At 40.7% G+C, this 17,576-nt stretch overlaps 1 protein-coding gene across 1 annotated transcript in view; it reads right to left on the bottom strand.

Moving 5' to 3' along the window:
- Positions 1-17,576, bottom strand: part of col27a1b (collagen, type XXVII, alpha 1b) — a 75,403-nt gene that overhangs the window by 31,233 nt on the left and 26,594 nt on the right. Inside the window, exons 8-18 of the mRNA XM_080499597.1 lie at positions 14,179-14,223; positions 9,893-9,946; positions 8,654-8,698; positions 8,021-8,074; positions 6,682-6,726; positions 3,481-3,534; positions 1,623-1,667; positions 1,228-1,281; positions 650-694; positions 424-477; positions 196-249 (exon numbers count right to left, since the gene is read on the bottom strand). Of these exons, the coding sequence (XP_080355723.1) occupies positions 196-249; positions 424-477; positions 650-694; positions 1,228-1,281; positions 1,623-1,667; positions 3,481-3,534; positions 6,682-6,726; positions 8,021-8,074; positions 8,654-8,698; positions 9,893-9,946; positions 14,179-14,223 (549 nt within the window). The remainder of the gene's footprint in view (positions 1-195; positions 250-423; positions 478-649; positions 695-1,227; positions 1,282-1,622; positions 1,668-3,480; positions 3,535-6,681; positions 6,727-8,020; positions 8,075-8,653; positions 8,699-9,892; positions 9,947-14,178; positions 14,224-17,576) is intronic.

Genomic DNA, 17,576 nt, shown 5'->3' with positions numbered 1-17,576 from the left:
TAATAAAAATAGCAGTAAGCAGAGAAACGTAGCACTAGCTATATAATCTCAAAGAGGATATTGAAAAATGAGCATGTGCATTCATTCTTTATCCACTCCAGTGATATCATTCCAGTCAAAAGGGGGGGATTAAAAAATAACTTTACAAGTTTCACCTCTCGATACTCAAGTGTTTAAATCAGAGAGGGGAAATACCTGTGGTCCAGGTTTTCCACCAGGACCTGGCAACCCAGGTGAGCCACGGTAACCCTGCAACACAAATGTCAGCTCAGCATAAACAAAGTGGTCGAGGGCAACATTTGAAACATCTTTAAATTACGCCTTCAAATTACTGCGCACATGACGGTGGCAGGGATGATTGCAAAGATTCATGGCTGATTGTTATTTATGGATAATGCGCTGCACACACAAACACACACCTACCTTGTCCCCTTGGTATCCACACTCCCCCGACTCTCCTGTCAAGCCAACGTCCCCCTGAGTGAACACAGAGGCATTAATTATGATCTGAATGTCGATACGAGAAATGCTCAATTATTACCTCAACTAATCAAGTGATTTGAATCACAAATTGGCATGCTTTGGAGGAGTCACAGACCAAATTTTGTGACAGAAGGTCAGTAGTTTAAGAAAGTCATGTGCAGGTCACCTTATCACCTTTCAGTCCTGGTTCTCCTGGGTTTCCAGGTACTCCCTTGGAAGCGAGATAGAGGATAAAACCTGGTTAGTGATTTATACACTCTGTAGATACATTAATGAAGTCCAATGACTTGGCCATCTCCAGGTTGAAGAGTGTCCAACCTAAAAACTGGCACAGGAAAAGTGCTTGACTTGCTGTGGCAAGTCTTTTTGAAAGGGCGCAAGCAAATACTCTTTGATAATTACTTTTAAATCAAGTTTAACTCAATCGAGACATACTTTAGGAGTTGTTGAAAACCCAACCGGTACAGCTGCAGATCCTTCCATCTTTGGTGTGGATCAAAAAGAAGACACAGTTCAGGGGACCTAAGCTCCATGACTGTTGTTTGGAGGGTCAGGGAGAGGAAGTGGAGCAGAGCTTGTGAAAGATTTGGAAAAAATCTATCCTGAAGTGTTCAGGGGACCAGTAAAACGAGACCAGGACTTTATTTGTGTCACGTCAGACTGAGCTAAGACACTCCTTGAGGACGTTCTGCCTAAAATCAATGTATTTGGATTGAATCAATCTCTGAAAAGTTCACTGTTTACCTTGTGTCCATGAGGTCCCGGTAAACCCATGATGCCAAGAGGGCCCACTTCTCCCTGCAAGCAACACCAATCCAAACACATGTTTCTCAGTTAATGTTTCTATTTTGTTTTTTTTATAACTATACCAGTTCATTCTCAAATGGTCTTTGCAGATTCTTAAAAAATTTATGACTTTGCTACTTCAAGTCTCAGTCTTTCACATGTGGCAGTCAAAGGTATTGATGCTTTAAATTCATAAAACATGAAACGCAGACATGACAGAATAGAAGAGTAAAGAATCTGACTTCAGTTGTTTTGAATGAAGAAAGAAAGGACAAAGAAAAAGACTTTAAAGGATGTTGATAAAAAAACAAAAAAAACCCAATCTTCCATCAGAATATAAAAACAGCACTCACAATAAGACCAGAGACTCCACATGGACCAAGTGATCCCAGGTCACCCTAAGATATTGGGGGGGGGGGGGGGGGGGGGGGGGGGGGGGGGCAGAGGAAAGCATGAAGGAGGGAGACACAGGTGTGTTAGACAAGCACAGCATGATCTGTTTGTTCCTCCATTGATGGCTCGAGCAATGTTTTCCTCTACTAAGTTTAGCATTGAGAGAAAGTGACTTGGCGCTTGACACAGAGTGTCTTGTTGTCCACATGACCAATCCCCCCCCCCCCCCCCACACACACACACACACACACACACACACCATGCCTACATCCTCTCCAAGCTCCACGCAGAGGAGAGACGGATGACACGCAGCCCAGTGCGGCCTTCCTGTCGCCTCCTCACTTTTTCTGTGAGTGAAAGGAGATGAATTCTGCCAAATGGAACATCCCTCCTTCCCTACGGAGGGAGAGGAAATGAAGCCTGGAGGAGACTCTTGGAGGTCAGCCAATCACAGTCTCGCACTGACCCTGTCAATCATGAGGCGGCGAGAGTCACAGAGACAAAGAGAGGGAAGTGCTGACGCTGCCCTCGAATCAGTATGGATTATGATGGGTGAGTGAGTAACTGAATAACTGCATGGATCTGCCTCACTGCCAGAATAAACACTAAAATCTGCAATCAAACAATATCTGGTACTCTAAAATGTCTGTGATATCTGGTAAATTTCAGTTTCCTTATGAGAGGCAGAAGTCAAATACAGTATCTCTATTAGCAGTGCTACAGTGCAAACTTACCAGTTTGCCAACTGTAAATAAACTAATCATGTGAAGGTTTTATCACTAAAACACAAACAAAAAAATCAACTTTGGAGACTTTTTGAAGAAATGTTCAAGGTTGATTTTTGACCTGGGGCCTTTTAAAGTCACAAACATATAGAAAACCAACCCCCATGTATGCCATTATTTATAATAAAATAAAAAAAAGGATCTAAAATATATGCAGTTCTCACTGTTTTATAAGCTTGTGCAGGAATCCAATGTTGATATATCTCATTCAATGCTACTGTCTTCATCTGTTATTTGCATCTGAGATTGTTAAACATTCCCCCAATTTGTCTGTTGTTTAATTGGTATTTAGATTTTGTGTCAAACGTTTGCAGTAACTGAGAGTAAGACTTGTTTTCTAGGGTAAATATATAATTATATGATCAACTTAGAGCAGAAGTGTCATGTGTTCCCAAATCCCACATAAACAACACAATTCTCATATTTTCTGTGACTCGCATAAACTTAATGTTAGTTAGACAGAAACATGAAGTTATTGAATGGGATGATTTGTCCAGTAAAGTGTTAATATGTGCTTTATTTAATTAAAATGGAGATTAGTAATAATAATTGTGTGGACAGTGTTTAAAAGCAGTTTACAGTAGTCTACTGAGTGTGCAGAAATCCAAGAGGGAGGAAGTATTGATGATGTGTTCATGTGATGTTATGTTCATGTGGAAAAAACACTTTAACACCTCTTGGAGTTGAAACAATAATGTTTGATGATTTTTAGCAATCATCTGTTTTGATCGTTTAAGAGCTGCTAAGATGTCAGAATGTAGTATATACACCAGTAGTGAGTGTATCAGCTTCGACAAACATTTGACTAACAAGTAACGTTCACGTTAGAAAAAAAAAGTCGAGTTTAGTTTTTGGATAAATTGTTCCCAAACCTTGAGTTTTGTGCTGTATAGTCTCCCTAGTTGATTATAATAATTCTAAAAATAACCAGTATCTCTGAACTTCTGGGTAATATTCTTGAGGGACACACTGCAGGAAATGCATTGTAGTAACAGTTAATAGGCCATGCAGGGATCCACATCCTTTCACTTACTGGGTTCCCATCAGGCCCGGGAGGTCCCCTCTCTCCAAAGTCACCAGGAAAGCCCTGAGCACACAAACAAACAGGTTGGTTATATAACCAGAGGCAGAACTGAGTCGTTTCATCAAGTCTGCTCGACCCAAATACCCATTGTTATGCTGAATTTATTCAAATATTGAAGGATTTTGTCACTGAAGTTTTAACATCAAGCACAAGGGAATTGATCACTTGTTTACCAAAAACAGAAGTTTGCTGAATAAAGGCAAGAAAATCCTATCGAATACACTCCCGGCAGGACATTCCTCGGCTGACTGTGTGCGCGTGTGGGTATGTATCTGTGTGTGTGCACCAACAGTGAGTGTTCAGCAGCATGAGAACCAAACCCCCAGGACTTGCCTAAACGGCTGAATAAAGCTGCTTGGCCTGGGAACCGCTGACTGTGCCTCTTTTTCTGCTTGGCGCTCGTGATTCCATTATGCAGGCAGAACAAGAGGCGCAATGCAGCCGCACGGCCACACGCTCGACGTGCGCCTGTCAGCACGCCAAGGTCAACACGTAGCCCGCGAACATCACGGCTCAGCACGCGTCTGCAGAGGGCAAGTGCTACGATCCAGTAAATGTTAATGAGAGAAATAAAGGCGAGAAAAATCTCATTGCCTTTCTGCAAACGGAGAGGAAGAGATGGGACTGTGTGGCGAAAAAGCGTCTCGAGAACATTAAGCGAATGCAGATGAAGTAATAGGCGGTAATTGGCGCGGCATGACGCCTCCAGGAAATGTGGAAAAATGTGTCTCTTTCCAAAAATGTCACTGACCGGCTCTGACTGATCAGAAACACATGCAAGACTTTGTTATTATGCTGACAACAAGTTTAACTTAAGTTACTGAGGCCCTTTTTCACCCTGTGATCAGGTCTTTAAATACCAAACAGGCTGTGTGTGTGTGTGTGTGTGTGTGTGTGTGTGTGTGTGTGTGTGTGTGTGTGTGTGTGTGTGTGTGTGTGTGTGTGTGTGTGTGTGTGTGTGTGTGTGTGTGTGTGTGTGTGTGTGTGCATGCGTGCCCTCTTAAGGTTTACTATCTACAAACTGACACAGTCTGAATGACATTAACAAATCAGATGCCATGTAAGAAGCGAGACATTAAAATATGTATTTATATACGTATATTGCTATTATATGACAAAAGACTCCACAATTGACACTTTACTATCGTTTAGTTTGTTTGTGCAAAAAGAAGTCTTATTCTGCCTTTATTAAAGCTGTGTCTGATTTATTTATACAATACTATTTATCCTCTCACCCTGTAACAATGAATCTCTCTTTTATAGCATTTAAAGCTACTCCACCAGCAATGGGCAGTCAAATTCTCCAAAAAATGACTTAAATTAAAAGTGAAAATAACACATAAACGTAAAGCTCACAATAAGCACCTACTTTTTTCTGAGGTTATGACCTGAAACTGGTCATCTGTGGTTTAAAGCTGGGCTTCCTGAATGCAAACAGCCTTTGGGATCCATAGAAATTAAAAGGCACTGAAGAACCTTAAAAGCATTGAAAGGTCATATATGGCTGTATATAAAGCCCTGCAACCACTGGAGCTGTTCCACTTATTGCATATTTGTTGTTTGTTTCTATTGGATTTACATCACATTAAGCTAGAAAATCTATATCTTAAGTTATAGCATTAAGTCTTAAACTGCTGGTTCCAATTTTATCATGATTTCTTCTCAGAAATGAATAAGAGCATGTTGGGAAATCACCTCCCACCACCAAGAGTGAGTGGTTAAATGTCCTGAAATGTAAGAAGTGCATTTGCTGAGAGATTTTTGGTGGTTCAGGCTGCTTCAGCACAGAAAACATGAATCACACCGGATCAAACATGCCAAATCTCTCTGTTGTACGTCTGAGTTACACGGCTTTCCCGCTGAGTCAGGACAGGAGAAAACGTCTTACACGGAGTCACTGACCTCACTCTTTCACCACAGAGGAAGAGAAATGGCTTGATCATGACTTGGCTTTTTAGAAGCATACATTTTGGAGCTTCAGTGTTGTGTATCACATAGAGAGAGGACATCCAAAAATCATACACAAGCAGACGGAGCCTGACAAAATGTCTGATTTATAAAAGTGTGTACGCACAACATCAGTTTGGATGATGGGTAATTCACTTCCAGGCGCCAATGATGACAGACACCCCAAGTCTGTGGTGGAGACTCGAGAGTCAAGCCCATAAACGACAAATCTTATTAGCATATTCCTCTCAAGCAGGGTGTGTCAAGCACATTTTAGTTCAGGGACCACATGCAGCCCAATTTCATCTAGAGCGGATTGGACCAGTAAAATAGTTCCATAACTATAAACTTTGAAGTTTTTCTTTGTTCAAAACGAAAAAGATTACTACGGAAAATGGCTATGATTTCTACATAAAGCAAATTCTAATGATAACTTCTGGTGCAAACTACATTGAAATGTCCAAACTACGTCTCCCATGGCTAATGTGTTATGCATGTTTTTTCAAACACTCCTTGACAACATTGGTTTGAGGAAAATGCCAGTTTGATAACAATGAGGTGGATCACTTTAATGGTAGAATCACTGATATCTCAGCTCAGGTCTCAGTGTTGTGTTGTGTCTACTCTTAAGAAATTTGTTAAAGAAATCAGTGTTTTACATTTACTAGGAGGTTTAGGGGGCCGTATTAGAGCTTCTTGCGGGCCAGTTTTGGCCCACGGGCCTTCTGTTTGACACCCCTGCTCTAATGTAACACAAACACAGTAATAATCAAACTGTTTGACAAACATACTTCCCCAATTAAGTACAGCCAAAGAACATGAATGAGAAAGTTAACACGATTTATGGGTGGATATCACAGTTTAATAGGAAGTCGTTTCTAAACTTCAGAAGCAAAGTGAGTGAGAGTTTTTAAGCTGATGTGCTGACACATGAACATCTACGTTTCCAAGCCTCAACTAAAAATCTAGCGATCCCCCACAGTAATCCCTCACATCGCAGTGCCAGAGAGTCCTTACAAATTTATGAGTGGTGCCTGGAGAGGCTTCACACTGAGCTGGACTCTCTGTCAGACTAATGGCCATTTAATAGACTTTAGAGTAGCTCCTGCACCACAGTCAGATCCCACAGTTCACAAACGTTGTCACTGCCACAAGGCCACATCAACAAGGTTGTCTGAGAAGTATGTTGAGAGAAAACTTTACCGGCCTACCCATCTTGCCCTTCTTCCCATGAACACCAGGGATTCCCTGGAAACAGGAAAAGAAAAACAAAAGGGGGAGATGAAATGAAGGCTTAAAAGGAGATAAAAGTGCACCACTTCAATACTTGGAAACTATTAGATCATAAGTTTAAAGTCTTGAGCTGTGTGACATTGCGAAGCTCTCTAAACAACATAAAACAAAAACAGTGGCTGGAATAAACATAGAGAAGAAGTCGCGCAACCACTGGGACCGACACGTTCATTACTCCAAGTTCATCACTCAGCCTGGTGTCAGAAGTTGACAACACTGTCGCAAAAGGTCCATTTAGCAGCTGTCTTGTCAGCCAATTCAGAGTGATGTTTTCTCTCAAGGCCATTTGCAATGCTTCTGACTTAACTTGTCAACTCTTCAGGATACACAGTGAGTAATTGTTTTTTCTGTAAGCACTGGATCGAACAGACAGACTGAATGTGGATCCTTTTTTTATTGGTATGAAAACAAGTCCACGTCAAGGCCTGATCAAATTTCCATTTTATTTCAGAGTTATTTAAATTCAAGACTTTTTTGCAAAGAATCCACGATTCACTGCATTTTGTAACCATGAATGTAAATTGATAGGGCTGCAGCAATCTTGATTGGTCGACTGTCTACAGTACACATACTGCACTACTCTATGTGTACTGTTGACTGTAATGTTGCCTTTGATTATCCTTTGAGAATGTAGGGTGGTGAACAAAACTTAATGGTTATAAGTACCCATATCAATACTTGGTATCAGGAAGTAGCTAAAGGTTAGTACTCAAAATTTTACCGGTTACTTTAAAAAAGTAGTGTTGTTGCTTCCCCATAAATTGATCATTTATTCATTTTTGAAAGCATTATCACATTAAGATTAAACATTATAACAGTAAAACTCTATTGCACAGTATATTTCTTTGGAAAATGTGTTAAAGTATTACTACTTGTGAATTTACGAAAGTTAAAAAGATTTAAGAATACTCGAGTCCCTAAGAAAGCTGGTGACTGTGTTTTGAACCACCACAGGACGTTGTATGAAAATTTCAAATCTGATGATTAAAGATTAAAATTCAACATTCACACTTTAATATCATCCAGACGGGTTGCGGTGTTAAGTCACATAAAACAGTGTGAGGCAGCTTGAACTACTTTAAACTTTGAATAATGATTTGCTGTCTGCCTCAAGTGTCTCATTACTCCAACAGTGAAAATCTATCTCTTTTTCTTTTCTTTTTCTTTTTAAAAAAAAAATCATTTTGGCCCACGCACTGTCATAATACAACCCAGCAGGCTTTCAACTCTCATGGCCACTAATACTCACTCTGTCGCCATCAGCACCAGGAAAACCAAAAAGCCCGGGGATGCCAATGTGACCCTGGAGAGATGAGTAAAAGATGGAAAGGAGGAGCGGATGAAGCAAAGACTGATGAGAAGGTAAAAAGGTGGACACAATGAAACTGATGGGTGTTGTGGAGGACTGCTCAATAGCGGCAACAACAACACAAGAGTCTCAATAAAAATGACTGTCACTGTCGGCTTTTATTACAACGGAGGGGTCTTGAGGAGCCAAGCCTTGAGGCAAGTGTATATGCCCATGGACTGCATGGTGCTGGCTTCCACGATGTAGTCCAAGGGCACATACCTTCACATCAGGGATCTCTGGAGAATCTGTCATCCAAACCTGCTTGGCGGAACGGGAAAAATAACAATGACTGATTAAACGGTGGTCTCACTACCAAGCAGAGCAATGTGCATTCAAACACGCTAACCAAACCATCTGTCATTACCATCAGTGGCGTTTACGACTCTGGGCTTTAAACGTGCCCACATTGGTTAGATGATGAATTTCGCAGGCGGAGATGAAATATGAGAGCGAGCATGACATGGAGACGAAACAGAAGTAATAGAAAAAGACACTCTGGATAAAAGATACAGCTTTTTATCGCTTACTTACCGTGACTCCTGTTGGCCCCATTATTCCAACGGGCCCAGGTAAACCCTAAACACAACAGATGACAAAACATATTTCTATCTTTGCAAACAGCAGTTGCACCCCACAATACAGTCTACACAATACTTAAATAATACGCTTTTTATAGTTTTAATAGGCATTGTGGCTGACATTTGTGGGTGTTAATACTTCAGCAGCATTCAAATCAATTTCTCCAGCTAATCCACCGGTGTAGAAACTACCCCCACCTCTCCGCTCAGGAGGACTCGTCACAGCAAAGAGCCGCATTTCGACATAAACATACAGCGTGAGTGATTCACGGCGTGAGATGATAGGGGGAGCTCAAACCTAATCCCTCACACACTGCTAAGTGTCTGCTGGGATTAGAGATCTGACACAGAGGCAACGCCGAGGATAACCTCCCAGTTATCTTAAACATTCACTTGTCCTGCTGATTTTAAAACTGTGCTTGAAGCTGGAGATAAAATAGACATTTTAAAAATGGAGAAACGCTCCTCAGCTTCCTCTTCCTGAACGTGAGACCAGTGCTGAAAGTGAAGCTGAGGAGTGAAGCCCGGTTTGCAGGGACAGAGGAAACTTTTTTGTACCTGAGGAACTGTGGCATTAGTCACACTTTTATTACCTTTTCTTTCTTTAGGTTACAGCTCACTGTGGAAACCTTTTGACATTTTATTTCCGCAAAAGACCCGAGGCATCCATTGCCCAGATTCCACCACAGGTGATACTCTTTACTTTGTCTGCCGGCTTCTTTTTCCCCTCCTTCATTCAGCTGGTACAAACTTTTTATTTGGATTTATCAAATTAGTTTTTTAGAGCTGCCACTGGCTTTTCCATTTTTCTTTTTTTTTTTTTAAACTCGCATCCAATATCTTTAAATGGGATTTTTTTCCTGGAGACAGAAAATGTACAAGAAATCGGTATTCCTCTAGTCACTATTGTGTTCATCATTCTGACAGTAAGTAAAAATTACATGTTAAAATTAGATTTATTAGAGATGCCTCAAATCGACCTCCATATTTTCAAAAAGCTGAATTCACAATGCAGCGATACCTCACCTAGTGTGTGTGTGTGTGTGTGTGTGTGTGTGTGTGTGTGTGTGTGTGTGTGTGTGTGTGTGTGTGTGTGTGTGTGTGTGTGTGTGTGTGTGTGTGTGTGTGTGTGTGTGTGTGTGTGTGTGTGTGGCCCTGTTCAACCAGCACTGCAACACTAGATTTACTGCACCTGCCTGCCAGGATAGCCTTTCGCCCCGGGGCTTCCATCATCGCCTCGATCTCCCTGCAGAGACAAAGACAGCACAGAAGTCAGCCCTGGAAAAGGGAACGAGACTCAGGAAAAGAAAGCAGAAGACAGGTCAGGATGGAGGGAAGGATAAAGCTTCTTATGTGCATGAATGGTTGCTGTTGCAGCTGCACTCATAGCAATCCAAGAAACTCAAGACAACAGTATATGTATGCAGTCATAAACAATCTCTATAACTCATTGATATTAGACAAAACATTACACACATTCATACAGAGATGTACATAACATAATGCAACACTGACACACAACACATCACAACACGATACTAGACACAATTAAACACATGTAAAATAATATGACATATCTACACGCAATATAAAATAACCACATAAACACCACCTAACGCAATACACACAACATAGCACAACTATACATAATAAGATACAATTGAATAAAAGATGATGATGGTAAATATCATTTAATCAATTAATGATGTGTGACTGTAAAACAGATCTAACAGTCTGTCATTTTGTGGGTGTGTCTCTTTCTCTTTATTCCCCAAATATGTCTGTCTTTGTGTGTCAATCTATCATATTTATATCAGTCTTCTCGCAGAGACCTTTTGCTTACTTGCTATCTTAACCGAGAGGCGCCAGTTTAGACTTTGCCTTTTGGATCATTCAATTAATACAAAAGTTATACATAAGTTGTACACACATGCTGCTAAAACTACTGTGGAAACAACTTTTCCTTAATATCTTTATTCTCATCAATGCACAATATCACATGAGTCACTCCTTCCTTGTGGTGAGACCAAACCAGAAGCATCCTCATAGAGAAATGCTTCCGTCGACACGTACAGGAAGAGTGAAATAGGATTAGGTAGCAAGAAATAACACTGTACTTGAAGCAAACCACACTCATTATGAACTCCGCTGCAGTTTGCAGTTTCCTGGGAAAACCACAGAATTAATATGTTAAGACCTGAATAATGATGTATCATTAAAACTAATCCTGAATCATCAGAGAAACAGGGGTCATGGCTATAGTTGCTGTGGGTGAAGCGGTAATACGAGCTATCAGTACAATAAGAATATATCATGCCGTATTAGTGGTGCATTTGCACAGAGCAGGAACTGAAACAGCACAATTTTTATGTTTACCTGCATGCACAATGAAGCAGATTTCAGTGAAAACATCATCACCCACTATAATCCCACTACAAAAACTTGCAATAAAAAGTTTAATATCCGTGTCAGCAAGAAATGAACATTATAAGTATCATAAAAGTGTATTTTAATGCAAACCAATACAAGTGCTCTGCTTCACACTGTAAAGGTGCGCCTAATAAAGGGGACACCAAGCACAAGCAATAAGTATTATACAGGAGGAGGTTATGATTGCAAAATAAGCAAAATAATCCCAGCGAGGGAAATGCTGAGAAGATATTCCATCACGTTACCCACCTTTATTAAATGGCACGTTTAATCACTGGGACTAATTTAAAGGCACCTCTTGGAGATTTCCATCACCAGCATTATAGAGCGATGAACTTTAGTAGCACAAACCTGCAGGAGTACCAACATCATAGGGCCGCGTTTTATGAAAAACAGCATGAGAGCTGGCATCAGCGTATGTATGGGACAATTGGGGGAAAAGTAAGCAAACCTTATGCGGAGTATCTATATTTAGAGATGATGATGCATTTCTTATCACTGATGCTGTAAAATATCTATGCCAAAATAGCCATCGTCTTGCCCCAGTGAAGACGTTTGGAACCAGATTTGCAGTATGGAGGTCATGGCCCCAACTTATGCAGGATATCTATTTCCTCTTTTCTTCTCTTGAGGCAAGCACACGTTTACAACTTACCACTGAAAACTCTCAACTCTCCTGTCTTTGTAAGAAATGTCAGGTAATGTGTGGTAGACGATAAAAAAGACACGTCATTCACCACCACAGGGTGACATTTCTGATGAAAACTTGCCTGAGGAGAAGAAAAGTGAAAAGCCTTATAAACTAAAGGCTTCATGAACTTGATTGAACTATTACACAAGTGATCACTGAACTTAACTCTGTCTATCAAGCATGGCACTATGTACCATTTATCTAAGTTTAAATAAATAGTGAAGATCTTCCTTATCAGATACAATACATATTCTAGGTACAATACATATATAGGTACTTCTTAAACTCCCACTCTTCATTTCTTTCAATCAAGTTTTTTTTATTAATTTTTTTTTATTTAAATTAAGACAATTTAATATTTGTTGCCATAAATCACAGTGTCATCGATAAACAAAAGAATTAATTCAATTGAGGCTGTTTTTAACAGAGGTGGCCATCATCAGTCACCATCAGTTATCATCATCATTATCATCATCATCATCATGAAAGGCTATGTCAAAACATGACTGAGGCTATCAATCAAGGAAAATATTTACTATTAGAAAGAAAACCTATGTTCATCCATCCATTAATCCGCGTCTGTTCCAAGTTATCCAACTTTGAGTTGTAGTTAAGGGTTCAATTTGAATCCTGGCTGACTGAGGCTGAAGGCAGTGTACACACAGGCCAACCACAGAGGGACAGGCAGTTATACACAATCACATTTACACTTACAGGTAAACCAATTTGCCCTTAAACAAATGTTTTGGGACTCCAGGAAACCACAGAAAACCCATGGGGAGCCCCCACAGCCCGCCCTGAACTCTCACTGGGGGACCAATCCACTGTGATTCTGAGACGACAGTGCTAACCACTACCCCACTATGCAGCCATAAGACAGAAACCATCTGTGGCATTAAAAAAAAACACAAAAAAAAACAGTGCTAAGTTGTACCAGGGGTCAGCCAGCAGGAGGCAATCAAAACTTTCTGGCTTCACTTTATTGAGAGTTTTATACAGTCGGTCATTGCAGGAAACAATAGAGCTAAAGCATGTGTCCCACACAAACATCTCCTAAATCTTATCAGTTATCTTTAGTGGATTGGAAATCAGCTGCACTGACTGAAATAACAGTTCCCAAAATAAATACTGCCAGAAATAACGGCACAAAAATTCTCCATGTCCAACCATGTGCTACTTGAGTCATTTCTCCACGGAAAGGGTGTGCATCCTCTCACGACAAGAATAGAGACTGTTTTTATTTCATTTTACGATGTGATGAGGCACATTCCTCACCAAGATATTGCACAGGAATTGGACCCAGATAGGAGGCAGGGGAAGAAGAAGAGGAATGACCTCGGGCGTTCAAACTATTTAGCCCACTTGCACCTCTGCCAAAATCCTCTGGCTGTTTTCCCCCAAAGGCGAACATCCAAGGTCCCTGCTTTCTGCATGCAGAGCCTCCACACAGACTATATTTTAATAATCCTAAGTCTCTGTATTAATATGTTCTCGTTGTCATTCCTGTCTCTTCCCCTCTAACTATAATTGGGAAGACATGCTGAAATGTCTGTAGAGTGTGAGCTCTTCCATTTGACAAGTGAACACGCCGACATGCAACGAACGCACTGCAGGCATCAGAAAGACAGAGCACGTCTGTCTGTGAAAGTCAACATGTCAACAGATCAAACTGATGAAAAAAAGACACTGTTTGAAATAAACATGAACAAGAATGTGTGATTATGCAGTACAGTACTGCACAAATGTTAACCGCACACAAACTGAGAGTATTTGGTGAAAAATCCCAAAAAGAGGAAAAAGATAAGTGAGATTAAAGTACATATTAGCTGCTTGTGGAATTCACAAAATGTAAAGTAGCACGATGCTATAGTGGTGAGCACGGTTAGCGGTGAGGGTTCACATGGAGGGTGGCAAGTGAAAGTTCATTGCTTTTAACTTTTTGTTTCAGAATTGTTGTCCATATACACAGAAATGACGTTTTTCTATTGGGCCACTAGTGGGTGCCATTTTTATTTAATAAAAAACACCTATGTACGCACACAGAAAAAGAGTATGTTGTTGAACAATTAAGCTTCTTTAAAAGTTTTTTCATTGTTTTTAGACTACTTAGTGTCGGTTGTTTGTAAGAAATGAAACGTGTTTCCACATCTGATGGTGTCGTAAATATTAAAATATAAAGAGTTATACTATTAAATTCAACAGTAAAGTGCACTTACAACATTCATTGTTATGAATAAATCTTTCATGTGCATGGACAGAACAATTTACTACAACCATGGGGGTCATACGCAGTGGTAGAGGTTCAGAAAGTTGCATTTACCCCCTTTTACAAAGGGACGTAGACAAATTGCACTCACTGGTTCTCCAGGAAGACCACGAGGACCAGGATGACCTTTTTGTCCCTGTTGATGAAGAAAGGAAAAGTCAGGCAATAATAAGTCAACAGGAAAACACTGTGGCTGAGTCTTTCTCTTCGGATCCCAAACACACGAGGAAGAGAAAGTCATTCATTTGGTCTTGGAGGGAAAATTGTTTAATGGTCAGTGATCAAATTCAATTAGAATTTTTAGCGTTTAGCGAGTTTATCGCTGTGTTTAAGAGCATCTCAGTCAACACTGCAGGGGATGAAATGATGTTGAAAGATTTTCCAATTGCTTTTGTTAGGAATTGACTGTGTTTCCCTGCAAAAAAAGTTCAATAAAACAACCCAATAAAAACCTGGAAGAAGGCTCCCCAGCAAAGGTAAACACAATAGCTGTGAAACTAATAGCACACTTATCAGTGGTGCTTGGTTGGTTAAGCCTGAATGAAGCACTTCTTTATGACTTCTACACAAGAACAATGTCAGTTTTATTTACTGCAGCACAGCTACTTGATTATTGCCACTGCTGCACACTGACAAAACAATTCAGAAGCATCTCGCATTAATTAAAACAGTAAACCAATTAAGCTGCGACACGTGGAACCCCAAAGGGTAATTAATGGTCACCTTCATGCCCTGTGATCCCAAATGAGCATGCCAGCTGGTTACAAAACATATTAATCTCTTCACAATCGAGGCTTATGCTCGAAAGATAGAGTCATGTGAAGTCATCTCGGGGAGAAGAATAAGTCTGTCCCCTCAAGTGTGAAGTCATTAGCCACCAGCTGTTTTGGCCTGTCGGCGGCACGATGAGGAAACCGCAGGACGACAGAGGCTGGGAGAAATGAATATCTGTGTAAACAAACAAGTCATCAACAAACACATCCATACACAACACACCCGTACCTGTAGCCAGCGGGCAGAATTACAATCTCCTAAGGCAAACAACCACAGAGACGATGGTTGGTGGTGTTGTCAAGCGAGGGAAACGTTCAAAGTTACCTCACCGATTTCACACAAGGCCTCAGGAACAGTGAAGAAGAGAAATATAATTAAAAAACATTAATGTGAAATTTGTGATTGGCCTCATTGTTGCATACAATATAAATTACCCTTTTTCCATGATTTTCAGAACGCTAACATTTCCTCTCAAAGCTGCTCAGTCATTTCCATGTAATGGGTTTTAGGTCTGATACTGGTGCCTCATAGCGAGAGGGTTGTGGGTTTGGATCTGGGCTGGGCTTTTCTGTCTGTGAGTTGTCACTCTGCATGCTGAGTTTGCGACATGCAAACTGGTTTCTTCTCCTTACTCCACAATTCATTATCTGGGATGACATGGTAAAGTAGGTAGATGGATGGAAATGTTGAACATTTTGATGATATTAACAAAATCATTAACGGATTTCACCGTACCGGTCTCGTGCCATCTCACACTGTCACATCCATTCATCAATAATAACAGAGCTTGGTGCTCAACCTTCACCGAGAGCAATTCGTCATCCAATATTTTGACAAGAATCAAATTATGAACCTTTATTAGAAATCACTTTTAGCTCCCATTGTTCCTGATATTTTTTTAAATTATTATTATTCATTCCTTTGCAGAAAGTTGATTAACCATCAAGTCAGTTTCAGTGCACTTTTCCAACACGCTCTTTATATATGCCCTGAGAGTTTACATTGCAAACTCAATTTTGCCGAGTTGAATAATAACTCAGTATTACAATAACAATATTAAGAGTGAGTCTACAATATTGTAGAGCAGGACTTTGCTTTGTATGTCTCTTGAGTCAGGGTTCATGTTCTGTCTTGTGTTTTTTTGTGTGAGTCTAAGACAATGTTCACACTGCAAATGCAAATCAAAGACGATTTTCTGCTCACAAGAGACCTAAATCTGTTGTGTTTTGTGACAGTGAAACATTTTTTTTAAGCACATCTTTCTCACAAAGACCAATGTGAAAATCCAGCATTTTAAAAGATCTATTTTTTTTTTTTTTATTATTCTCAGATCTAATTTTCTGTCACATCTCCAGCTGCTTTTGCAACCAGATGCCGCTCTGTGGGCCACAGCGACTCTCTCAGACACTGTACCAGCACCGCTTCTGCACAGCCTCCCGACTATTTGTCTGTTTATCTGCAGACAGGCAGCATTGTGCTGTGGGTTGGGAAATATTGATAGTATTTTGGGGGGACTGGATTAATCTGTTGCAGAAGCCAATGCAACACAGCCACAAAGGGACAAAAGAGCCAGTGCAGCCAATATTGCTGATTACAGTAAAGAAAAGGCAAAGCAAAATCTGCGTGTGTGTGTGTGCGTGCGTGCGTGCGTGTGTGTGTGTGTGTGTGTGTGTGTGTGTGTGTGTGTGTGTGTGTGTGTGTGTGTGTGTTAAAAAAAAGTTGAATAACTCCCTGTTTTGCAAATCTATTGTGTGACACAAAAGATGGAAAGGGATCGCATTCCCCTTTCGTCTCTTTGTGAAGAGCAAACAGTTTTAATTAGTGTAACTCACACCAGATCATCCCCGCAGCCAAAAGACTGACTGGAGCAGCAGTGTTACATCTCCCTTGCTTATAGAGAGAAATAACAGGCAGACAGAAAATACACTGTTCTTTATACAAAAACCTATTCCTGCCTGGCAACCCTCACACTTCTTTCCTGTAGAAATCAGACTCCGCGTGTAAAGGCAGGAAAAACTTGTTATGTAAAAGACAAAGAGCAAGAAGGGAAAATCTTGAGACACTCAATAAAAGGGTTGAGTGTTCATCCAGTGTTCCACGGTCAGAGCTGGCTGTGTCAGGGCACACAAGTCTAGTACTGGTAACACACACACACACACACACATTGACTCGCAGGCACCATTCCCATTACATCTTCACACATATCCCACAGTGAGAAAAGCGCTCTTTGGCCGGATGCCAGAAACTGAGCAAAGAATACTCAGCAAAGAAAACTCCATCACGCTGTGGCGGCTCAGCTTCACTGACTGGATGGCCGGACGAGAGATCAAACCATCCAGCTTCATCTGCGGAGGAATTTCAGTGTAATCTGAACATAAAAAGTGCACTATCAGGAGTTTAGGCTTCCAGAGTGTGGTCAAAGGAAATAGAACAGCTGTGAGCAATGAACTGTCTGCTGACTTTCAACAGAGCAAAGCTGATTGCCTTGCTGTTCATTTGGCTGGATGTAAAACTGCATTAATACGTTCTATCGCTGTCACTATTTAACTGCACCTACGAAGAGACAACTTGGAGCGACCAGGATCCCACCTGAGCTGATAACAAGATAAAAACTACGGCTGCTGGGAGTATGAAACCTCTGCAAAGATGCCGGACCACACCCAGCAAAGACTCCCTTTTACTGTAAATCAGGAGGAAGAATATTAGTTTCTGGAG

Source organism: Blennius ocellaris, assembly GCF_963422515.1.
Source record: "Blennius ocellaris genome assembly, chromosome: 7".
Lineage (NCBI taxonomy): Eukaryota > Metazoa > Chordata > Actinopteri > Blenniiformes > Blenniidae > Blennius > Blennius ocellaris.
This window is presented reverse-complemented; position numbering and strand designations above follow the sequence as displayed.